Below are 25,240 nucleotides of genomic sequence, written 5' to 3'. Positions count from 1 at the left end.
CCTATGCTGTTGGGCCCAACAGCCAAAGTTAATCCCTTTCTTTATGGTTGTTAGAAATAGTTAAACATATGTGATTTTCTTATTGATTTAATGGGTAATTATGTGAAATTAAAAAAAAAAAAATAGAAAATTAGAAAGGGGATATATATAGATAGATAGATAGAGAGATACCGAGCCAATCACGATGGACGGATCCCACTCACATATGTTAGTATTTTACAGGGTCTTGAATTGGATGCATCCAATCTTTGTCGCCAAGTCTTCATTTACAGATTGACGAATTTTTCTAGTGCGTGGGAAAGTGGGTTCTGTGGGCAAAGACTAGGTATGAAGTTTCGACTAGTCCGACTCCCACTCTCTACGACTACGAGTCTCATATCCTCAACTTCTGTGATTTGTGAAACAACCTTTTTTCCTCAACTTTCAACGGAGAAAGCACAGACCGGTTTTGGGTCAAACTCGATCAGGATGAAGGTTGTTGCTTTTGGCCACCACAATAGTGACATGGCTGCTCTCTCTCTCTCTCTCTGATGATGTTCACTTTATTACCACCCAGATGTCAACCATCTTAATCCTTTACAATCTGAAAGAAGAAACTAGAGTTTCATTTAGCGTCTGTGTTTCGGAGAAGGGTCCCAAATAATCTAAACAACAACAAAGGTTGTTTGAAATGTGAAAATGATGGATTTGGTAGAAGTCAGAACCCACTATATTTTGATTCCTTGGATGCTAGCTTCATGCCCTTATACGCTCTTCTGTCACTGGTTTGTTTGAAATGTAATTTGATTTATGCTGGTGCAAAAGTATGGGAGTGCAAAATCTTCTGATTTATTTTCATTTAAATTTTTTCTTTGTTTTGCCTGTTTGCATTACAGATGAAGAAAAAATGAATCAGAATTTGCATTTGTATTAATGCAAGTGAGAATTCTAGGTTATTTTTTATTAGGATTTCACATTTTTCTTTTGTTTGTTTGCGTTGCCCATGAAGTAAAATAAAACCCAAAACAAAGAAAGCAAATAAAATTGCATGGCAAGCAAAAAGAACGAAAGGAGTGGATCATATGGGGGAGGAGACTAGGAGAGGGTCTGATTTGTATTATTTATATCCGAAAATGCAGTTCACAGTTCAAACTGAAGCTTCTTTTTTATATTTAATTTAATTTATTTTCTGGTGGGGGGCCGGATAGTGAGTGGAGATCAAGATGTCCACGAAACCTTGGAGCTTGATTCCAGGCCATTTTATAGCTAGTGCCCCAGCTTCCTTTTTCATTTGTTGTTTTTCTTATATTTTGCTTTTAGTGTGTCCGAGCATATCTCTGATTCTCTTCCGATCCCTACAATGGATGGCTGAGGAGTCGGGACTTTTTTAAATTGGACGACACTGGGCCGGTGGCAAGTGCCTTTTCTTTTAGTCTTAAATATGATCAAGATAATGGAATTCATACTCACTGTAACTATAACATACATCTTACTTAGACCTAACTAAATCCTTTCAGACTAGACCATATACATCACTAGATACAAACCTAATCTTTGGTATTTTTCTTTTACATAAAGTGGCGAGTCTCAATTATCCTGTTCTCGATGTGCAAATGTAGTGTTTTAAAAATCGATTTAAAACCGAAACCGTTTTAATTACCAGTTTTCAGATCAGTGGTTCAACTGTCTAATTCGAATGTCAAAAATCGTTATTCAGGTTTGACCAAATCAACACTTTTTGACAAAATGGTGAATTAGGAGTATTATAATGAAACCGGTTGCCTGACCAATTTTCTGGCCAAATGGTCCGATCATCTGGGTCAACGAAAACCATCAATTAGGGTGTGGGTAACAGACCCAAGATCTCTCAAACATTGAACTATCCAATCAGTTTGACCTTGGACTTAATTAAGAGATCTACATTAATCACGCAAATAAGTTTATATTTGAAGGCTCACGTCAAGTGCAAGTGCAACCCCTAATGAAGCTTTATTTTGCTGCTACCATGGTCTGAAAGTGCGTCCAACCAAAAAATATAACTTTTATATTAAACCTTAAACCCTGAGCCCTAGACCCTTAAACCCTAAGTTGGAGCCAAAGTTTGTCACAGAAGTCATTTTTGTCACACAAGCGCAAGATTCTGAGCTTAATGGTAATCTTCGTTTGCAGATGGAACCCAAAACAAGATTCTGGGTACTTCTGTATCTACTATTTGATCAGCATCTAAGATTAAATGGAAGCAATTTTGACAATGGAAACTGAATTTTTTAAGTTAGATCACTGAGAATATTAAGTGAGGATGCCATACCATTTCCCCACCAATAACCTAACAACTTCACAATGAAGTATGCTTGTACAACTCTAAATTAAATTGTATGGCTAGTGGCAGTCTACAACATTTTTTAATGTTAAATATCTGAAGAGACGCACTACATAAGGTGAAAATAGTGGTGTATGATAGTACTTCAATTTTATACAACTTTTTTTGTTAATCTAATGATTTTTTTTTTTGTTGTTGCACCAAACAAAGAAACTGCTCATTGCATTCATAGTGGGCATTTCTTTTCTTGCTTTTGTGAGATTTTCCCACTTTCTATTATATGCCTTTTCTTTCCATATTCCACCCACATGTCAAACCCTAGCTTAAACACTAAATGCTCAAAACTTAACTTTTTTTTTTTTAATGTTATTTTAGTGGGACGACAACCATACACAGGAATGTGCACATTCACATACACAATATTCTCATAACCCCTCTCTCTCTCTCTCAATACACACAAGGCCATCTTATTTTTCAAACTGCATAAATTTGCAGACTATAAAAAAGAATTCAAATCAGCCCCCCACAAGATTGTCTCTCACAACGTCTCACAGCACATTTCAGCCGTGTATTGAAAATATCTCCCGATGATGACATCATTATTTTTGGGATTATCATCGGAAGATGTTCCCAATACACGACAGGGATGAACTGTGAGACATTGTGGGGGGGCTGATTTGGTCTCCTAAAAAAGTTAATCTTTTTGTATCGGGAAGGCCATTTGGTGCCACCAGACGCCACCTTCAAAGGGTCAGGATAGGGGCAGGGGGAAAGAAGGCAATTGGAGTAGAACTCAAACTCGTTCAAACTATCACCACCATCATCATTATCATCATCATCATCATCATCATCATCTAAGCATTGCCCCATCTATATGAGATCTGTTACATAAATCCTCTTCCACCATTCTATCCTATTCATACCATATTCTCGTTAAATTATGGCCCTTAAATTATATCATGTCACAATATTTTCTTGCAACAGAATAAAACACAGACGTAATCTCCTTTAATTTAAATTCAGAACACCTAATGATTTGCTTTTTGATTTTAGTCACTGTAGTGTCTGTATTTTATTGGGCGGTTGCAAGAAGTGTTGCATTAACAGTATATGTAAGATTGTCAAGAGTGTGAATATCCTTCCAAATTCCAAATGTGTGAATTGCAAGTTGACGATTGTATATTTGTATTAATCACATAAATTAAGCGCACATCAAACTCTTCTACCCTCCAATTTCATTCTTTACTTTTTAGGCCCCATTTGCTTTTCCCTAAGTTATTTATCCGGGAAAATGCAATTACCTAGGCAAGTTTTTTTTGGGAAATACTTACCTAAATAGGTGTATTTACCCATGTTCTTTTATTTCTCAAATAAAAAAGGAAATGATCATTTTAACCATAAAATTTCATTATTAAAAGGGGCATTTTTGTCCTATTCAAGTGTTGAAAAATTTCCTCCCAAGTGGGAAAATTATTTACCCACCTACCAGAAAAATAAACTTCCCCTGGTCCTCACATTAATCTAAAAAAAGAACATGAGATTCTTGGTCAATGAGAACCAAAATCCTATTAACCAATTTTCTCCTCTCAAAATTCAAAAAAAGAACGCCCCCTTAATATCCACAATCCATTAGCCAAGTGAGAAAAATTGCCTAGATTAGGATTTTTGAAAACAGATATTAAATTATGTATCTAATGGCAGAAAGGCTCACTTAAGTTAATGAGTTTAGTTGGGCCTACTAGATACTAAGCAAGCCAATCATTGTTTTTTGGTAGAAAAAAATGTGCGCTCCAATCAACGTAAAATTTTTGTTGGTTGTTAATTAAAGTGGGATTTAATTATTTAAGCATGGGTTAGGTTTAAAGTAGAGAAAATGGAAGAACACAGTTGGTGCTTTCCAACTTTCTATTTGACATGGAAAAGCATGTGGTTACATATGATTTTATTATCAGACAACACAGATACACACACACTCTGAAGTCCAAAAGAATCACAAAATATTTAGTGGGGTGTACTTTGCTCTTTATTTTTGGGAAAATTGCTTAAATTTCTTCTATACTTTTCAAAATGGGTTGAAACCTCCCCTACCTTTTAGAAATGGGCTTAAACATTCCGCATCAGTTGTGTGATGACAAGAAAACCCTCCAAAAGTTAGGCTTCTCTTACCTGTTATACAGGCAGCCAAGTTTGAATCTTTGTAATTACATTTATTATTCAGGGTTAATAGGCATTATATACATCGGATCTTGCTTCAAATGGAATTCAAATAGGTGATAGGGCTCATGGGCTTTCACCCATTCCATGCGTTGGTTATCTTGGAAACCCATACAATGTGTCCTGTATTGGAAAAATCTATGCTGCTAGAAAGACATGATATTGGAAGGGCTTTGAACGATTAAATCCCATGCGAATTTTGATAAATACCATCTGATTGGTTATCATTTTTATGATACCTGTTAATTGGTTGTCGATTTTTAAAACCTTAGAGATAGCATTGTGAAATACTCTATTTGCAAAGGAATTTGGAATTACCAATTACCATAAAATAATTTGGAAAATCTATAATAAGTCAATCTTTGGATTTCTTTCTCTCATTTTAAATGAAGAGAAATGCTAGTAATTATTATTTTATGCAACTCTTTGAATTTTAACACTAAAAACAATGTGGGACCATGATCCCACCATGTAATTGGGGCAAAGTTTCTAAGAGTTGCCTAAATTGGTTGTTTACTGGAATACTCAATGAATAATAGGGAATTCACTCACCAAAAGATGAAGGAGAACTGAGAAGGGCTTACTTAAAGTATAAGCCTTACATTGTGTGTGTTTCTTTCTAATCAACAATCTGAAGTTCTGAACAAAAAAATTATACTCCACCAAGAGTTGCCTAATTAAATTGGTTATTTAGTACTGGGATTCCTCTTAAATGACTAATAAGGTTCATTCATCAAAAGAGGGAGAAGAATTGTGAAAAAGTTTAGGCCATACATTGTGCTTGTTTCATTATTGACAACAACAATTTGAACAGAAAAAATATATTCCCCCACCAAGAGTTGTCTAGTTAAATATTTACTGGAATTTATTCTTCTTCAATGAATAATAGGGTTGACTCAGAGAGAGGAGAATTGAGAAGGGTTTTTTTAAGTTTTGGCCTTAAATTGTGTTTGTTTCATTGAAAACATAATCTGTATCAACCAGATCAACCAGCCATAGAATATGGAAGAATGCTAATAAACAATGGGTTTATGCAGCTCTTGAATACCTCCACACTGGGACTCATGTTTAACTTTGTTTTGTCTTTGGGGTGATGCATGAAGGAGTTGCATAATCTCTCTCTCTCTCTATATATATCTTTTCACTTGGCAATTTAGCATTCAAAAGATATCATGCAAATCAACCATGATTGTCTAGTCAATTCCTTTTTGAATAGCCCTTGGAAAGTGAGCAAAAGTCCACAAAAACATACACTGATTGGATGTTCAGGATCATCAATCAGTAAGTGTTTGTCAGGCCACAATTCGACTTCGTGTACCCTTAGAGCAGGCGGATAGGCACAGACAGACAATCATTCATGGATGGTGTGGATCATCTCATAGGATTCGTGGACCATCATTAGTAAGTGTTTCTTCAACTTTGGATCACTTTTTTCAAGACGACCATCATTAGTAATGGACCCAGACACAGAACCAATCTTTACTTGTTTGAATTATTCAAAATAGAAGCATGTGTTGGGGGGACTTGCCTGATTTGTGCAGGTACAAAACCATGTGGGTAAAGCCAGCTTCCATGACTTTAAATAACAAAAAGGGTCACAAATCTTTAGCAGTCATCCAGCGGCCATGTGATCACCTATTCAGATCAGTTTTGCAGTGGGGTTTGTAAAAGAATGTTTCATTCTTTTCTGGACATTAGAAGAGCGACATTTTGAATAGTTTTTGTTAGGAGAAACGTACTTTTTAATTCTAGAACATGTAAGCCCACTTCCTTGTGAGCCTTTTCAATGGAGGAAGTAATATACTGGGGAATTATTCTGATCGATGCTTCAACGGTTAAGCTCCTCCAAGAATATCCCCATTCCCTATTCCACAGACCAACTGAATACTTTTTTTAAAACCAATTTCAGCCCTCAAAAGCTGCACCTTAATAGAAATGTGCTGACTCACTGATGGATTGAACTGGTATCTTTTGATTGTGGTTCATCAGTTGGGTTACGTTTCAAATTATGAATGATCAATATAAAGTTAGTAAACATAATGCTCTGGTTAGGTTTAGAAATAATCTGTTCATCTTTCTAATTTGGTAATTGGTAAACTCTGGCAACTGTAGGCTTTCACCCACTTGAATTCAATATTATAAGAAGCATGTGGCGTTCAGGATTTTTGGAATTTGAATATAAAACATGCTGCGGATTTAAGCTTTCTTTATGAAGTGGAAAAGGTGGTTAGGAATCAGTCGATATCATTGCTAAAATCTTTAATAGTAGGTTTACTAGTTTCCTAGCAAGAGCACTTCAGTACTAATTGACTGAAACCCTTGTTGGATCAAGATTTTACCTAAAAGATAGACTAAATAAAAGAAACAAAAATAAACTCTTCTGTTACTGACTCACACTAGTTCTTTTTGAAATGGACCAATGCCCTAATCCTTTCTCGACCCAAGAGGACTAATTCAAGCATCTCATTTTCTACTAAATAAATGTAAGGATCAGTTTGGTTTACAGTCGGAATTGAAATCTTTTGGAATTGGAATCGGAGTGGTCCATTCCCATATTCTGTTTGGTTCAGACGGAAATAGGAATAGAAATGAGAATCAGTCTTTCAAATAGGAGAATGCCATTTCAGCAAGAATGAAAATGGGATTCTGATTCTATCCAATCAGAATAATCCATTTTAATTTCGATTCCAGACATCCATTCCCACAAACCAAACGGGGCCTAAATTGTTATGAAAAATGATTATGGATAGGAAATTGGAGTTAACAAGTTATATCACAAAGTTTGGACCCATGTGCCATAAAGGCCCAGTTAGTTTTTCTATAAATTGAGAGGGATTCCATGTTTTGGTAAGCGTGAGTCCTACGGTAAATTGCGTTTTAATTTCAGGAATATCACTGACCCACTTATTTAAGGTAATATTATATTAATATTTATCTCCTAACTTTTCCACAAAAGTAAAATTAACAAAATATTATGAAACAAAATTATTCTAATAATAACATTTTATGAATACAAATGATCAATTGTTTAACTTACTTGTAAACCACTTTTTGATTAGAAATCAATCAGGAACTCAAGTGGCCATAGCTGTAGTGCACTAGCGCTAATTCTATGAGCAGTATCCATCACTAAGAGACTTAATAAATGTGCTTGTCTCAAAATATGTCATTACAGCCTAATGTGTTTCTAGGCAAGCTTTTCTAAGTACACAGATCTGGTTTCAGCTGAAATTTGAGTTAATACAAGAGAACATGCCATGGCATTAATTAACTAAACCTCTACCGAAGCCTCGTCATCGTTTGATTTAATGGTAAAATCTCAAACTGAAGAGAAAGTAAGAACAGCCACTCTGTGACAGGGATCAAACCATAGAGTTTCCAAAGAAAAAATAAAAAAAATGCTAAATGTTAGTCCATGCCCATGTCCAGCTCCCAAGGTCAAAGCAGGTCATTTACTTTGTTCTGGGGTTATTTGGGAAATTTCCATACTTAATTGTTTACGTGTAAAGCAGCAAGCATTTTCGAATATCTCTTCATATTTTTGCAGGTTAGTTTGTGAAATTGTATGAAATGGTAATATAATATAATAATATATAGTTCCGTATGGGAACCGTTGGGTTGGAATCTAAGAGAACACCTTTTTTTTTGTTTGTCACTGTCACACGTCAACTGTAGAAGGAAAGGCTCAACAAAATGTAGCATTTAGAGTGAAAAAAATCCATCTTTTTCTTGTTTTTATTATTCAACTGAGAAATGATCATACCGGTCTGGTATATTCTCTTCTAACACTATGAATTTGATAGTCTCCACTCTATATCTTTGTGTGTATCGTTGGACGTAAAAGCACTCAGAGACCTTGCCGCTTGAAGTCACTAACTAGACAAGAGAGACAGAGAACGCAAGGACAAAGAAAGCTCAGTAGGTTAGCAGAGAAGTATCTTCTCTGCAGGTCTGCCATGGTTGGCTGGTTCCAAATGGAATGATGGATGGGATTTGGGGAGGGTATTGGCCTCTCTGAATTCCAAATACTTCCCTTTTCTTGGGTGGCCACTGTCTGTGATCAGCTTCTTTGGCGAAGAAAGAACGGGACGGGAGAAGAGAAAAAGAACGACGTAAAGCTATTGATCCAGCTCTGGGTCGAGCTTCTTTGATCACTTCGTTCTCTAGGCTGGGAATTCAAGCTTCTTTGAGTCTGCAGTTTGCTCGACTGTATTTACAGTTGGATTGGTTACCATTAGAACAGGTGATGCTTTTACTTATTTTGCAACATTGACTTCGTTCTCTGCTTTTGCCTTTACTTTCTGGGTCTTTCTGAATCACTCTAATTTAGTTTTCTGGTGATACCAAAGGAATTCAGCCATGTTTATCCCATGTTTTGGTTTACTTGGTGATATTGATTCTTCCTTTCCTTTTTTCTTCTACTCAACTCTAAACGAAATAGTTCTGAAATTTGAGCTTTTTTTATATATATATATTTTCATCATGAGACTTCTTAAGGGTGAATTGAATTTGAATTTCTAGAAGGCATATATTCAACATTAAACTCACGTAATTTGTTTATTCTGGAATTATAATAGTTGATCACTATGTCTTCACTCGACAAGAGGAAAAAGGAGCAGGGATGAATTTGAATTTCCTGGCAGTTTTAATGTCTAGTTCCTTTTTTTTCCTCCCGCAGAGATAAAATTCTGGAATTGGTTGCCCAAGGATGTTATTTTTATTCATTCAAATAGGCATTAGGTGGAAAGCTATTTAACAGTTGACGTTAGATGTTAGGTTTCAGTACTCAAAGAACTAAATCTTTCATGAAGAAAAACTTGATGCTCAATTCCTTCACTGGATTTAGGAAGGAGATTTTATTTGGTTGAGATTCTTTTTATGTCTTCTTGCTGACAAGCTTGAGAGCACGGGTCTGAGAACGACCATTTTATAAAAAAAGCAAAAAAAAAAAAAAAGTCAAAGGTTTGGTCTGTATCCAGTCTACCCTCACAAGACCCCAATAACAGCACCATCATTAGGTAATGGCCCTTATTTTCCTATTGATCTAAACTGTTTTCTTAGATGCTGTTCTCTCTTCATACACTGGGAACCATGCAGACTGAAACCAAAAACAATTCAGTATTAGAGTCCTGTATTCCCAGATTGTTCTCTCTCTCCCTGTTCAGTGAATAGAATTAACATGCTTTTTTATTACAGGTTTGGCAGCAGAGTTGAGTGAATTCAGCATCTCTTTCAACTCTTATCTAGTCAAGGTTGTTAAGATTTCCACTTGTGAACCTTCAAGTTATTTTGGTGGCTTGGCTGTAACGTGGCTCGAATCAAACTGGATATGTTCTCTATTGGTTGAGAGAATGCTTTTCTTTGGGCAAATCTCCTTTGGCATTAAAGTGTTTTGGTGTTTTTGAGGGCACATCTCCTATGTTGAGAAGCTATAGAGAACTTTAACTGTTGATGCAATAAATCTCAGGAGCAGTAGATTATTGATCTTTCAAGAAAGATCTTTGGCAGTACATGAGTACTTGAGAACACTAAAACTTCAGTTGGAATTATTTTTCTCAGGGAATTTGATAACAAACTTAAAAGATTCAGATCTGTTGGGCAAATCCCCTTTGGAAGTGATAACTTTTTAAAGCAAGTTTATCTGTTATTGGGCAGATCTCCTTTGGCATTTATTCTTGTGGTACTTCATTCCAGTACCTGCACAAACATCCTTCAGCAGTCAGTCCTTATGTCCACATAGCTAGGGGTGTTGGGCAAATCTCCTTTGGCAACTAGACCTGGTGGAAACTTTATCCCTGATTGTTCAGAAAAACGTGGGCAACTGTCCTAGTGGAAAATCTCCTTTTGGTAGTTGTTTCTTGAATATTTAACAGCAGCTGTTTGGAGAATCTCCATTTGCAGCTAATCCTTGTGGAGATCTCTGGTTGCTGGGCAAATCTTCTTTGGCACTTGGAATTTTCAAAACGAGGTTTTCTGTAGTGCACTACTGTTACTATTTCTCATTTGATGTTGAAGTTGAATACCAACTACAGATCCCTATTGCAGTCTATACAATACAATATCTGAAAGATTGGGCTTCAGGTGTTGCTGTTTAAATTTCTTCAACAGTAAATTTGAAGGTGGTCCTCTCTCTCTCTCTCACACATGTGTATTCATTTATCTTTACTTTGGCTTTTGTTTTAACCTTAGAACTCCTGAAGTGCATTCATATATTTCCACGTTACAAAAGACTAGATGTATTTGGTTGATATCTACATTTTATTTTGCTTCATCTCTGTACAGAAGTTACTCTTCTAATTACATTACATGATCCTTCAACAAACATTCTCTTTCAATTGTGTGTCACCTTTATTCCTGGTTAGATATATCTGCTTTCTCATAAGTTATTCATTCAAGGAAAGCATCCTTTTATTGGATTGTGAGTGAAGAACTTGATGCTAACAAACACAATTCCACCTATTAATGCCATGGAGGGATCTTGTGGCTGAACCACACCATCTGCCAGATATTGGACCTATTAGAGTGGTCATGTTCTCAACTCCATAATTCAAATCAGGCCTATACCCGAGCTTGTATTGGAACATTGGCAAGGCATTTTAGCTAACCTTTTTTAGGGTGGAGAGAGGAATTTGGAGACTCCTACTGAGGTCCAAACTAAGTTGCCACATGGAAGATCTGTAGGTCATTTAGGAAAGCTCACTAATGTCCCAACTAGCAAAGTAATTCCATATATATATAGATGTATATATGTATATGTATATTTATATAGACGCTTATGTATATGCATAGGCACAGAAATTATACACAATTGATTTTTGAAATTAATCTCTGGTAAATTCTTCAGGCATCTAAAAGATGGAAATTCTCCTTAGTGAGTCGGATTGTGAAAGCTTCAGTGAGAGTAGTGGCAGTGATTATCAAGATGACATTGAATCCATGTATGGTGGGAAGGCTCAGAGCATTTTATCAAACCTGGAGGAGAGCATTGAAAAGATTGATGATTTCCTTGCATTTGAAAGAGGATTTTTACATGGGGACATTGTATGCTCAGCAACCGATCCGTCTGGGCAGATGGGAAGAGTGATGGATGTGGATATGGTTGTGGATTTAGAAACTGTTTGTGGTGAAGTTATAAAAAATGTAAACAGTAAGAACCTTCTAAGGATCTGCTCTTTCTCATCGGGAGACTATGTAGTTCATGGGCCATGGCTTGGAAGAGTTCACAAAGTAGTTGATCGGGTCACTATTGTATTTGATGATGGGGCAAAATGCGAGTTAACTGCAGCTGGTCCAGAAACTCTCCTACCTATGTCTTCCAACTTGCTTGATGATGCACAGTATCCTTATTATCCTGGTCAAAATGTCCGTGCTAGCTCTTCCACTATTTTCAAGACAGCAAAGTGGCTGTCTGGTGTATGGAAGGAAAACCGGTATGAAGGTACTGTGTGTCATGTGGAAGCAGGATTGGTATATGTTGATTGGGTTGCATCTGCTATTGTCGGTTATGACATGAATCTCCCTGCTCCTTCTTGTCAGCAGGATTCGAAGGACCTAACTTTATTGTCCTGCTTTCCTTATGCTAATTGGCAGCTGGGTGATTGGTGTTTACTTCCAGTTGATGATCAGAGGGGTACTCAGGAGCAGGTTTTTCTTAATTTTGATATTCAAAGTCTTACCAACTGGAGGAAAAGATTACAACAACAACAAATTGATCTCAATCTCTGTTTTCAAGAAATGTATGTTATCGTGAAGATAAAAACTAAAGTTGATGTCCTATGGCAGGATGGTAGCCACTCAATTGGCTTAGATTCACAGTCCTTGTTCCCAGTAAACAGTGTTGGTGATCATGAATTTTGGCCTGAACAACTTGTTCTTGAGAAGTGCACCAATGATGATTTACATGTTTCTAGTGGCCAAAGATTGGGTATTGTGAAAAGTGTGGATGCAAAGGAACGGACTGTGAATGTAAAATGGAGAACTCCATTTGTTCAAGCAATTGACTTGGGCATAGAGTGTGTTGAGGAAACTGTGAGTGCATATGAACTGATTGAGCATCCTGATTGCTCTTATTCCCACGGGGATGTTGTTTTCAAATTTAAAAAGAATAATATTCAAGCTGAAGGCATGAATGAAAACCATGACAATCACCTGAAAACTGACATGGAAAAGTGTTCTTTTCAGCTGTCAGGAGAGAGCCATCTTAAAAGTAAGGACAATATAGAGGATTGTGACCACTTCACTAATAATTGTTATCTATCCTGCATAGGAATAGTTACTGGGTTTTTCAATGGAAGCATTGAAGTGAGGTGGGCCAATGGTCTTACATCTAAGGTATGTAAATAAGTTCTTGTCATCTTTCTAAAACTGTATGCTTTACTTGTAGTTTAGATTTTCATGTGATGCAAGATGGTTGATGCATTTTCTTTTAATTTTGAATGAATGCCAGATCAGTGTAATATTAGTTTTCCTCTAAAAATATTGCTGGGTATATTGCTAGTGAGTTTCCTTCTTTCTTTCTTTCTTTTTTTGCAGAATGGATCTCATAAGCAATTAATAACTTGACTTCATAGGGAATGGTAAACAAGAGATAATGGTTCTTAAAACAAAGTGTATATATGTGCATTCATGCCTAAAAGGCCACTACCCAATGTTGGACCTAGCAATCTGGGGTTTTGGGTGGGGTAGACTGGCTATGTCCTAACCTTTTGCATTTTTCTTCCACACAAAGTGGCAATCCTCAGATTCAAACTTGTGTTCTCACACATGCCAGCCCGAGATTTTACCATTACACCAGGCAATGGCCCCTATATGTGCATTACATCTATATGTATTATATATTGTTTTTATATATACAGAGTGGATAACAGATGTTAAGCTCTGAAAGGTTATGGTCATGCAGGTTACAAGTAGAAAAGGGTTTTAGGATTTATTAAAAGGTCTTAGGGATGATGGAATATGGCAATATGTTTTATTGTTGATCAAGAGGGTTTAGGGGTTCTAACATGGAGTTAGGGCGAAAAATTAAGGTTTAGCGTTTACAGCAAGGTTTATGGATGAATATAGATAAAATTTTGGGCCTGACCAGATATGAGGAATGAAGAGGGAAAATCAAGAAAATAGATCTTGATAGGTAAGATCTGGAACTGGTGAGCTGTTCTTGAAAGTCCAATTAGGAAGCCCGTTGGGGGCAATTCTTGAGGCCTGTAAAAAAGTTCAATTTCAAAGATCATAGAATCAGAAGGATAATCAACAGTCATTTTGTGGATATCTCCATGAATATGGATATTCTGCCATATTGTCTTTGTTGACTTGCACTTTAGCTGGCAGGGTTGCAGTTGTAGATTAGAAATCATTTTTTAATCCATCTTGCCATTTTCTTTTTCTTTTGATTTTTATGTATTTATAAGGAGCCTTTAACTGTGGGTTAAGGATCTGGTAAATTGTTTTCAGGTTGGGCCTTATGAAATTGTTGGAATTGAAAAATCTGAGGAATCAGAATCAGCTGCAACTCATGTGCCATATGATGGAGCTATTGAGGATAGTTTGAGTAAAGGCATGCTTGATCATGGCAAACAATCTTCGGAATTGAAAGAAAAGGTGAGGCCCAACAAAAATTCTTTCAGTCAGTAAGTCAGAATGTTTGTCTTATGTCTATGCACCCATATGCATGAACTTGATAAAATGAAAAGGTACTATTCATGCAGGTGCCAGAGAAGGCTTTTGAAGCTGTTGGTGAAGAATGCAAGAAAGATATATTTGAAACTAGTGTCTTTTCTTTTCCGCGAGCTGCTATTGGGTTTTTCTCAAATGTTGCTGCAAGTTTATTTGGTTCCTGTGGTTCCATTTCACTTTCAGGCTCAATGAATTCCAGTCATTTTGGTGGTCTCATTGGAAAATGCAAACCTGATCTCAACAGGACACCTTTAGAAAACATGGCCAAATCAGGATCTCTCCATGAGAAAGAAGAGCTTAAATATTGCAATGTGAACATTGAGGGACGACCTTCAGTTGTGGACGATCTTCTGAAATTTAGAGAGACAAATTTGAAACAGAAGATAGAAAAGGATCAAGGGGAAAAAGGGTTAATTCAATCAGGCAGTGAGAATTTGGTACTTTTTAAGCAATTTGATATTGTAAGTAATTGCAAAGACCACCATTTTGTCAATGGTTCTGGAAAGGAATTGATATTGTCTCAGGTAAGATCCATCAATATCTTTAGCTACACCAGTTATGGTTGTCATTCAAACCAGTCAAGATAAAATTGTGTTTTTTTCCTTAACAGATGAAAAAATGTTGGTTGAGAAAGGTACAGCAAGAGTGGAGCATTCTAGAGAAAGATCTTCCTGGTCAGTCCTTTTCCTTTTCTCCTGTTTGAGTTTGAATCACATTAAAAGCATTTTATCAAGTTATTTGCATTATTGCTAAATTGCTAGTCAAGATTGGTTTTCTGTATCATGTTATCTAGTAATGTGGTAGCACCAGTAAGTTCCCAGCTACATGATATGCTGATGCTCAATTGATGCTTTATTGTGTTGGTCCCGTGGCTCTTTTGAGTAAAGATACTGGTATTTGACCCTGATTGATGTCCAGATTCTTGTCATTATCTTTATTCCTTGAAAACGTTCAAGATACATTCATGCAACATAAGATACATGAAAGAATACCATGCTTATTTTTGTAAAAGTTACAAAAAATTGCAACATATTGGGGCAGTAGGGGTGTCCTGATATGCTAAATACAAGGTATTTTGGGGTTTGATGATTTTCAGGGGGTAACCAGTAAGGGTGTCAATGGACCAGTTTTGGACTGGACCCCATCCAAACCAAAATTAACTTGGACAGATTGGACGGATCAAGAAGACATATTGGATTGGACCTGGTCCATCCGTAATGAATTTCTATTGGATTGAGCCAATATCTGGTCCATTGAAAGAAGATAAGAATATAGGTGTCAATGGACCAGGTTTGGGTTAGAATGAATCTAAATTAAAACAAATTTGAACAGATTGGACGGTCCAGACATTGAATTGGGCCGGTCCAAAATATTAATTGGATTGGATTGGGCCTGGTCCATTTGTAATGGACTTACATTGGACTGGATCGGATTGGACCAAATCCAGTCCAATTGACACCCCTAGTAGCCAGGCCTAAGACCGACGCCCTATGAAAATTTGGAAAAAACTAAAAAAAAAGAGGGACGTACTTTTTAAACACCCAATGTGCAAGTTCATGTGTATATACTTTGAACCTTGATTTTAGTTAAAGTTGGGTTACTTTATAGTATGAAAGATCGTCATATACTAAGAAGAATTGAAGAACAACAAATGTGGTCAGATATAAAGCAATTACTTACATGGATGATATGATAATAAAAATGAAGAAGTTAATGTAATCAGTTGTAACAACTCTCCAATTTAGGCATAAAAACTGAGAGATATTCATTGAACTTTCCTCTTGAGAACTTATGGCAATGACAAATAGTTTGCCATGGATCTGTTCTAGATATCTCAATGACATTTAACAGAGTAAACTTTTTAAAGAAATTTAAATATTAGTAATGTGCGTATCGTTAAACCATTATGAATATGGTAGTTTTTTTAACCTTTCTATGATAGGTATTGATTAGGAAACGGTAGTTGATCATTTCATAGAGAGAGTAACAATGAAAGAACGAAAAAAAAAATCATTTATAATTTTATACATCTAAAACATTAGGAGATGATTGGCTCAATTCAGATGATCTTGGATGGGAGAAGAGTGACTGTGTGTGTCTATATTTGATTAAGGGGGTGAGGCGAAATATCCTAGAGTCGGAAGCTCTTAACCAACACTTTCTGTTTCCTTCTGAGGTTCAAGGGGAGATACTCATGCTTGTTATGACTTTAAATGAAACTGTATTGAACACAACACAAATTTAGCCGATCTTATACTTCATCATTTTTATTCGACTGAATTTTCACTGCTCTTTTTGCTCTAGATGAAATTACACAAACGTTTTCTATGTTGTATTTGTGCCATATATGGGGGTGACAAGGATCGAACACTAGGCCACTTGGTCTAAATGGCTCTGATACCATCTCAAAGAACCATTCAACCTAAAAGCTTAAGCTATTAGGTGAGGTCCTTGAATAGGTTGATATTCTCTAACAGGAATATATTGAGAAAGGGCTTTTTGAGAAAATATACTTCTTTTTTGTTTAGAAGTAATAACTTTTCAACCTCAACAGATACAATCTATGTTCTCATTTATGAAGAAAGGACGGATCTTTTGACTGAATTTTCACTATACTTATTTTTATCTTAGAAGTAACATCTTTTCACTATTCTTTTTTCTCTAGATGAAATTACACAAACGTTTTCTATGTTGTATACTTGTATTTGTGCCATATATGTATTTACTTACTATTGTGCTCTGCCATTTCTTGAATTGGAATATATTGAGAAAGGGTTTTTTTTTTGTGCAAATATACTTCTTTTTCTCTTAGAAGTAATGACTTTTCAATCTCAACAGATACAATCTATGTTCGCATTTATGAAGAAAGGATGGATCTTTTGAGGGCGGCCATTGTTGGGGCACCTGGAACTCCATATCATGATGGCCTCTTCTTCTTTGACTTTTTCCTTCCTCCAGATTATCCCCATGAACCACCTGTAAGTGTGTCATTTTTTAGTATTTTCATTCAGTTTTATCATTGCATTGAAGCAATGACTACTTTCTTTGGCCTCTCTAGTTGAAGCAATTACTTGTCAGTGCCTAGGTGCTGATTAGATGACCAGAAAAAAGATGTATTTTAAATTTAAGAGATTGATGCAATCCATAAATAAGTTAAATAAAGATTGAAAATATGAAAAAAAGTTAAAATGATGATATTAAAGATTCAGTTTACAATCTTTGTTTTGCAAACATAATAGAAGTTAGGCTGGATATGCTAGGATGGAGAGTTATAGCCTTCTTTTTAAAAGAAAAAAATGCAACCATGTTTGTTGAACCCCTTGTTTGCGGCTACTCCATAGATTAAAGATTCAGTTTACAATCTTTGTTGAACCCCTTGTTTGTGGCTACTCCATAGAAGCACAGGGTTTTTCTTTTTGGTGGTATTGCACATTTCACATTAGTGGGGAATATGTAATACCACGGAGAGTCTGCATTTCTATGGATTTGATCTATGCCTCCATTTTTGGACTGATGCTTAGCAGCAAACAATTTGTTGGAACTTGGAAGAAAAAAGAACCTATTTTCCACTTAATTTTTTACCTTTTTCTATTTTATATGCCATCAACCAACCATGTTCAATAAAAAATACATGAAGCAATGGGATACATATAAAAATGAAAGCATACACCATATTATTTTAAGTAATTGGAGATAGACACAAGCAAATAAAGCTAAAAAAAACTGTGATCAACTAGTCGACCTAGTCAATGCTAGTTATCCCAGGTGACTACAACATGAGTATACGTATTGTCCGACTAGTTAGTGAAGCATTAGTCCAGTCATCGACTGACTAGTTGGGCAACTAGTCAGCACTAATAATACTGGTTTGTCTCATTTTCTTGGGCAACTTACACACTTTCTTTGCAATTAAGTATGCACGTATTGTGAAGGCATGTAGGTTTAATGTGTATATTTGCAAACATGAATGTCCAATCTAAACGAAATTTTGTGCAGTTGGTGCACTACAATTCTGGAGGGCTTCGTCTCAACCCAAATCTGTATGAGTCAGGAAGGATCTGTCTCAGTCTCCTCAAGACATGGACAGGCACAGGCACAGAAGTATGGAATCCAGTAAACTCCACCATTCTTCAGGTCCTCCTTTCCCTCCAGGCACTTGTACTTAATGAGAAGCCATACTTCAATGAGGCGGGATATGATAAACATATAGGAAGAGCTGAGGGAGAGAAAAATTCTGTTACATATAATGAGAATGCTTTCCTTCTCTCTTGCAAGTCCATGCTATACGTTCTACGAAACCCACCCATGGTACGATAAAGTATCCATTCTTAAATCTTAGTATTATAACTCTTTCTTCATAAGTATCACAAAAAAGTTGAACAGGATCAGTTTTATTTATTAATTTTTATCTGATCCAGCATTTTGAGGCCCTGGTGGAAGAGCACTTCCGAAGTCGCTCACGCTCCATTCTCCTCGCTTGCAAGGAATATATGGAAGGTTGCCCAGTTGGCTGTGCATTTGGACGTGGAGTGGCTGAGCAAGAAACTCAAAGGCGCAGTTCCACAGGTTTCAGGATCATGCTAGCAAAGATTTTCCCCCAACTTGTTAAGAGTTTTACAAACAAGGGATTCGATTGCAGCCAATTCATTGATCCAGGGAATGGTGTGGAAAAATAAGTATGTAATCATTAAGGTACTTGTCGTAGACATATCTAAGATGCTAAAGGTTGTACTTTCTGTACTCGTGTACCTTAGTTCCAAAAGAATTCTGGAAAAAAGAGAGAGAAAAGAAGTTATGCATGGTTGACAAAGAATAAAGATAGCTGTTATGTCTCTGCCCACTCAACCAGCAAAGAAAAATGTATTCATTTTTATTACTGAGGTTTGTTGCATACTTGCATATGCTGAATTAATTAAGTAAATAACCAAGAAGAACATGGTGATGTAACTGTGTTGCATAATGGTCTGTTGATTACTTTATGGGTGTTGAGGGACGATTATTTAACTCAACGGGAGATGTAACTATGTTGCTTGATGGCTTGTTAGTAGATTAATGATATTATTTTGGATGTTTTTATGTTTTTCTGTGGCTTCCAATGACAGTAAGAAACAATAAAATGCTAATGTTTGAGAAATATTGGTGCATTGAAACCACATTTCAACTTTGAAGAAAGAGGAAATTTGATCATCTGGCCTCTAGGACCATGATGAACCCCCGTCCTTCACCTTGCCTTAGATTTTGGCGATGACAAGGGACCATGGCCTCAGAAGTCGGCATCTCCTACTCCCTAGGCTCTAGCAATTCTTCTTAATTATGCGTCCCTTGGTGTTTTCAACCCACTGTTGATTTGGTTGGTTGAACAGTTTGAACCGTCACCTGGTCAAGATTTTTGGTCCGGTTTTAGTAAAACCTAGAAATTTAGTCCAAAACCATTGACCCATTAAAAAATAATCCGATCCAAGTGGTTGGACCATTAACTCATTCAACCTGGTGATTAGGTCATGGGTTACACATTTGTGTATGCAAATTGAATCAAATTGCAAATTTTAATATTTTGTACAAATAAAAAATTAAAAACTGAATTAAAGGCATAAATTAAATCTATATATACGTATTGCTGATGTGGCCTGGTCTGACCCATTTAATTTGGACGGTTGAACCAGTGACCCCATGACCCAGAGGCAAAAATGGTTTAACCTCCGGGTCAGTTTTTAAAACATTGGTGTCAACATTCTGTGTTAGAAGAGTATCGGATCTAAGGACCCTCTAGCTTTACAAAGGTATATAAGAGGCCATGAGTCCATGGCTGCTCCCTTCAGAATATGGGGCCGGCCTTATGGTGTCGGAGGAACCTGTAGGAATCAGAGAGATGTCATCATGGTGTAATGTGTCCCAACTATGGTCACTTGACTGTTTAAACCCATATCTGGTAGCAAAGGATTTAGCTTGAGTGGGTGGGAACTAGGAATGTGGGATAAGTAGCGCTCGTGTATGTATTCTTTGTGTGTTAACTAAAAGCATTAGAGGTAAAAGTTAGACCGGGTTTAGGTCAGGTTGAGATCAAGCCTAACCCAACCAGTTGGAACCCCAAGCCAAATTCTAATCCAATCTGATGACTTTGGGCTGGGTTGGGATCAGATTGGCCAAATTGCTTCACCTCTTTTAGTTGATATCTTCTTGTTTTTTGGACTTAATATCAAGTTTAATTCACTTTAGCATTATTTATATGATAATGGAAAAACTATAATAATGCTCGGATACCAACCCGATGCTAGAAAAATTTTCATAAATGGGGTTGAGGAAAGAGATGCAAGGGATAAGTCAAAAAGGGAAGCTTGCCACTCTAAGAAATCTACAAAAGAGATAAAGAGCAATGAGATAAGAGCAAGATAAAACCTGTTAATGGTGAGTCCCTATGGAAAAAAGTATGTGGAAGAATAAGAATGACAATTTTTCAAAACAAATCCACTCCTAATCATATCCTCCTGGATAGGATAAGAATGACAATTGACTTAGATAGCAAAAAACCTTACACCCCCTAGTCAGGAAAAAAAAAAAACATTCTAATTCCATGGAAACATACGGACCAGGGTTCCCTTAGGTTATGTTTGGTTTGAAGGAAAAGGTAGGAAAAGAAAGGAAAAGAAAGAGAAACCAATACAAGGATTGTAAAAGTTTCCCTACCTTTCCCTACATTTTCCTTCAAACCAAACATAGTCTTAAGGTAATTTTTGATGCTTCAAAAGATGGAGATGGTAAGTGTGCGATTGGGGTCATCATGAGAGATGAGATGAGAAGGACGTATGAATTAGGTGTCGTGATATTGGAGTCTCCACTTCTAATGAAGCTGAAGCTTGGGCTGCCCTCGAAGCCCCACATTGTTGCTGCCAAGTTTCTTCAGTCCAAATGCATTACTGAAGGAGATTCGAGTATCGTCATCAATTGTCTGCATGGCTAGATGGAGCCCCTGTGGAACATCAACAGTTTCATCAAAGAATGCCAGGAGATGTGTACAAGACATAAGCCCGAAGTTTCTTGCGTGCATGTCATGAGGGAGGGGAATTTCGCGGCTGATCGTCTTGTGTACCTAGGACACAGTATTTCAGTTTTCAATTCTAAGTATTTCTGATGTGAAGTTACCCTTTATTTGCTTCTTTGATGCTTGGGGGCATTTCTCCAAGCGTCATGAATCTTTTTAGTTTTCTTTGTTTGCACTCCCTGACCTATCAAAAAAAAAAATAAATAAATAAAAGAAAAGCCAAAGGCTCAAATTGTATTTAATTGAATTAAGACATCTTTATATAGATTTGCTTAAAATAACCCCTTAAGTTCTGTAAATAATACGAAAACTATTTACAATGAATCACAAGATTTATGAATTGCTCTAGAAAACACGGATTTAGAAAGTAGAGATATGCATAGAGAAACTTGACAGATTTGTATTTAATGCTTTTTTGGAATCCCACAGTCAAAATTCTGCTCTACTTAAGGTGTTGGAAAGCATACTTTAAGAGTTTTTAGATTTGATATACAAAAATATGCAATTTATGTCTGATTTTCCTGTTAAATGGACTGTAAAATGGGACCAAAAATATGAGATTGCACATTTTCCAGAATAGCTTCGAGTTTAATTTCGAATTTGGCTAATTCTAGTTCTTTAGGAGCACAGAAAATTTTTTCTTTTAGGCCCCATTCTCTTTTCGGTAAGTTACTTATTCGGGTAAATGCATTTAGTTGGGTAAGTTTTTCCTGAGAAACACTTACCCGGGTAAGTGCATTTACCCTTTTTCTTTTATTTGTCATATAAATAAGGCAATTACTATTTTAGCTATAAAAATTCATTATTAAAAAATGTATTTTTGTCTCATTCAAGTGTCACCAACTTTCCCTCTAGGTGGAAAATTTATTTATCCACCTAGGAGATGGGTGCCACTTATCCAGGTAAGTAATACCCAGGAAAATAAACTTTCCTTACTCCTCACATAAATCTGAAAAAAGAACATGAGATTCTTGGTCAATGGGAATCAAAATCCCATTGACCAACTCCCCCTTCTCAAAATCCGAAAAAAGAAGGCCCTCGTCAACTTAAATTATTAATTCATACATAGATGATGAACACACAATTTACCTATACTTTATGAGGTCTTTGCATGGAGTTTTATGCCAGTTTAATTAAATTTTACCCTATTTTATCTTGATTGCAAGAAAGGTTTCAAGGGCAACCAACTCAAGGAAAAGAAGGCTAAAAGCAAGAAAAGAAAGACAAAATTTTATCAAATTCAGCCCAGCCCAGTCATGAGAGAAAGGGAGTATCATTCGGCCCAAGTAGTGCAAGCTAACTCTTTGGAAAAACCCAAGGAAAGAAGCCTAGCAAGAAGGAAATTTCGGCCCAGCAAAGTGGAGGCCCATTTTCAGCACAAAGAATAGCCTAGAGTGCAGCCAACATGTGTTCAAAAGCAAGCTAAGTTGCAGCCCAAATAACAGCCCAAAGGGAGCTAGGGGCGGCAACTCCTAGAAGTTTCTTGAAGAGAAGGAGGGAGCACTCTAGAAAGTTCAAGAGGGGTGTAATACACCCAATTTTAGAGGCTTCAAGAAGAGGCAAGAGCTTCCTTGAAAGCCTATATAAGGAGGCATCTAGAGGGGGGAGAGGTGTTCATTTGCCCAAGTTCAAGGCTCTCCATTCCTTTGGGGTTCGAATTCCTCGAAGAGAAGAAGAGAAAAGAAGGAGCTAGGCGTAAGAAGGAGAAGGGCTGAAGAGATTCAAGCAAAGAAGAAGAGAAGAAGGTGAGTTCGAAATTGGGGAAAATTTGATTGAGAGATCCTTTATTCTATTCCTACTTAGTTTTTATTTTCTTGAGTTCGAATTCAACTTCTATCTATGTAATTTTCTCTTTCTCTCTTTCATTCTTTCTTGTTGTAATCAATGTTGTAAAATTTCAGATTGAGTAATCAAATTTCTTTATCATTCGAGTAGACCAGATCTCTTCTTGTTGTTTCTTGAATAGAGTGTGAATTCTAGATCAGATTGGCCGATTTTATCTCTCACAAACTCAGATCTGAGATTTGTAAGATCTGAATTGCTTGAGAAAGAATTCAGATCTTCAATTTTTAGGTTGACCGATTTGATCTAATGCTTGGAATTTCTAGAGTGCTTGAGAGAGACTCTAGGAATTCAGATCTACTATTCAAGAACTAAATTGCATGCAAGGTTAGAAATAACTTGTATAATTCAATTGGTAATCAATTCATATTTGAATTGATGCCCTTGATGTGTTTGAAATAATGCATGCATGAATGATTAGATCCTTGATAGAGATATAAGGATCACCATTCATGCATAGGATGAACATGCTCTTGAAAAATGTTGTTCATGACCTTGGGGTTTCACCAAACCAATGCTAAATCATGGCCTATTCGAATGAGTTAAGTAGTTTGTTTGCTGAATCATGAAATTGGATTTTCTTGCTTACTCTTTTAACTTGAATAGAAGGTATTTGAGCCAATGCTTTTTAGTTAGATTTTAGCTTAGGATTTTAATTTTTGAATAAATTTATGATGTTTTGTTAATCAGATAAGAATTGACCAATTTAATATTAGTAGTTGTTTCCTAAATCCTCATGGGAACGATACTCTATTCACCTCTTTACTACATGAACGGCGCCAAAAACTTGATGTGGTTCATTGTGACACTAGCAAATGCACTAGCCGTTCAAATAGTAAAGAGGTGAATAGAGTATCGTTCCCATGAGGATTTAGGAAACAACTACTAATATTAAATTGACCAATTCTTATCTGATTAACAAAACATCATAACTTTATTCAAAAATTAAAACCTAAGCTAAAATCTAGCTAAAAAGCGTTGGGTCAAATACCTTCTATTCAAGTTAAAAGAGTAAGCAAGAAAATCCAATTTCATGATTCAGCAAACAAACTACTTAATTCATTCGAATAGGCCATGATTTAGCTTTGGTTTGGTGAAACCTCAAGGTCACGAACAACCTTTTTCAAGAGCATGTTCATCATATGCATGAATGGTGGTCCTTATATCTCTATCAAGGATTTGATCATTCATGCATGCATTAATTCAAACACATCAAGGGCATCAATTCAAATATGAATTGATTATCAATTGAATTGTGCAAGTTATCTCTAACCTTGCATGCAATTCAGTTCTTGAATAGTAGATATGAATTCCTAGAGTCTCTCTCAAGCACTCTAGAAATTTCAAGCATTAGATCAAATCAGCCAACCTGAAAATTGAAGATCTGAATTCTTTCTCAAGCAATTTAGATCTTACAAATCTCAGATCTGAGATTTCAGATCTGAGTTTGTGAGAGATAAAATCGGCCAATCTGATCTAGAATTCACACTCTATTCAAGAAACAACAAGAAGAGATATGGTCTACTCGAATGATAAAGAAATTTGATTACTCAATCTGAAATTTTACAACATTGATTACAACAAGAAAGAATGAAAGAGAGAAAGAGAAAATTACATAGATAGAAGTTGAATTCGAACTCAAGAAAATAAAAACTAAGTAGGAATAAAATAAAGGATCTCTCAATCAAAATTTCCCCAATTTCAAACTCACCTTCTTCTATTCTTCTTTGTTTGAATCTCTTCAGCCCTTCTTCTTCTTGCGCCTAGCTCATTCTTCTCTCTTATTCTCTTCAAGGAATTCGAACCCCAAAGGAATGGAAAGCATTGAACTTGAGCAAATAAACACCTCTCCCCCCTCTAGAGGCCTCCTTATATAGGCTTTCAAGGAAGCTCTTGCCTCTTCTTGAAGCCTCTAGAATTGGGTGTATTACACCCCTTTTGAACCTTCTAGAGTGCTCCCTCTTTCTCTTCAAGAAACTTCTAGGAGTTGCCGCCCCTAGCTCCCTTTGGGTTGCTATTTGAGCTGCAACTTATCTTGCTTTTGAGCACATGTTAGTTGCACTCTAGGCTATTCTTTGGGCTAAAAAATGGGCCTCCACTTTGCTAGGCCGAAATTTCCTTCTTGCTAGGCTTATTTCCTTGGGTTTTCTCAAAGAGTTAGCTTGCACTACTTG

At 36.4% G+C, this 25,240-nt stretch overlaps 1 protein-coding gene and 1 long non-coding RNA gene across 2 annotated transcripts; one reads left to right on the top strand and one right to left on the bottom strand.

Annotated features, from left to right (window-relative positions):
• The first annotated feature begins 8,233 nt into the window (after positions 1-8,233).
• On the top strand, positions 8,234-19,132 carry LOC104608223 (putative ubiquitin-conjugating enzyme E2 24). The gene is made up of 9 exons (XM_010274149.3): positions 8,234-8,756; positions 9,710-10,632; positions 11,358-12,844; positions 13,964-14,110; positions 14,218-14,709; positions 14,796-14,859; positions 17,024-17,163; positions 18,182-18,493; positions 18,604-19,132. The coding sequence occupies exons 3-9, from the start codon at positions 11,369-11,371 to the stop codon at positions 18,859-18,861; spliced, it is 2,889 nt and encodes a 962-aa protein (XP_010272451.1). The 5' UTR covers positions 8,234-8,756; positions 9,710-10,632; positions 11,358-11,368; the 3' UTR covers positions 18,862-19,132.
• Positions 19,133-21,013: 1,881 nt separating this feature from the next.
• Positions 21,014-24,881, bottom strand: LOC148803842 (uncharacterized). Its single transcript, XR_016080181.1, has 3 exons — positions 24,778-24,881; positions 21,326-21,408; positions 21,014-21,152 (listed from the first exon to the last, which is right to left on the bottom strand). It is a non-coding gene; the product is annotated as an uncharacterized LOC148803842 (long non-coding RNA).
• Positions 24,882-25,240: the final 359 nt, after the last annotated feature.

Source organism: Nelumbo nucifera, chromosome 1, assembly GCF_055504915.1.
Source record: "Nelumbo nucifera cultivar China Antique chromosome 1, China Antique-T2T, whole genome shotgun sequence".
Lineage (NCBI taxonomy): Eukaryota > Viridiplantae > Streptophyta > Magnoliopsida > Proteales > Nelumbonaceae > Nelumbo > Nelumbo nucifera.
Note: the sequence above shows the minus strand (reverse complement) of the source record. Positions and strands in the feature narration are given on the sequence as shown.

Coding starts and splice junctions, on each gene's coding strand:
- LOC104608223 (XM_010274149.3), top strand. CDS start 11,369: ATGGAAATTCTCCTTAGTGAGTCGGATTGTGAAAGCTTCAGTGAGAGT. Junction 12,845..13,963: donor CCAATGGTCTTACATCTAAG/GTATGTAAATAA, acceptor AATTGTTTTCAG/GTTGGGCCTTATGAAATTGT. Junction 17,164..18,181: donor ATTATCCCCATGAACCACCT/GTAAGTGTGTCA, acceptor AATTTTGTGCAG/TTGGTGCACTACAATTCTGG.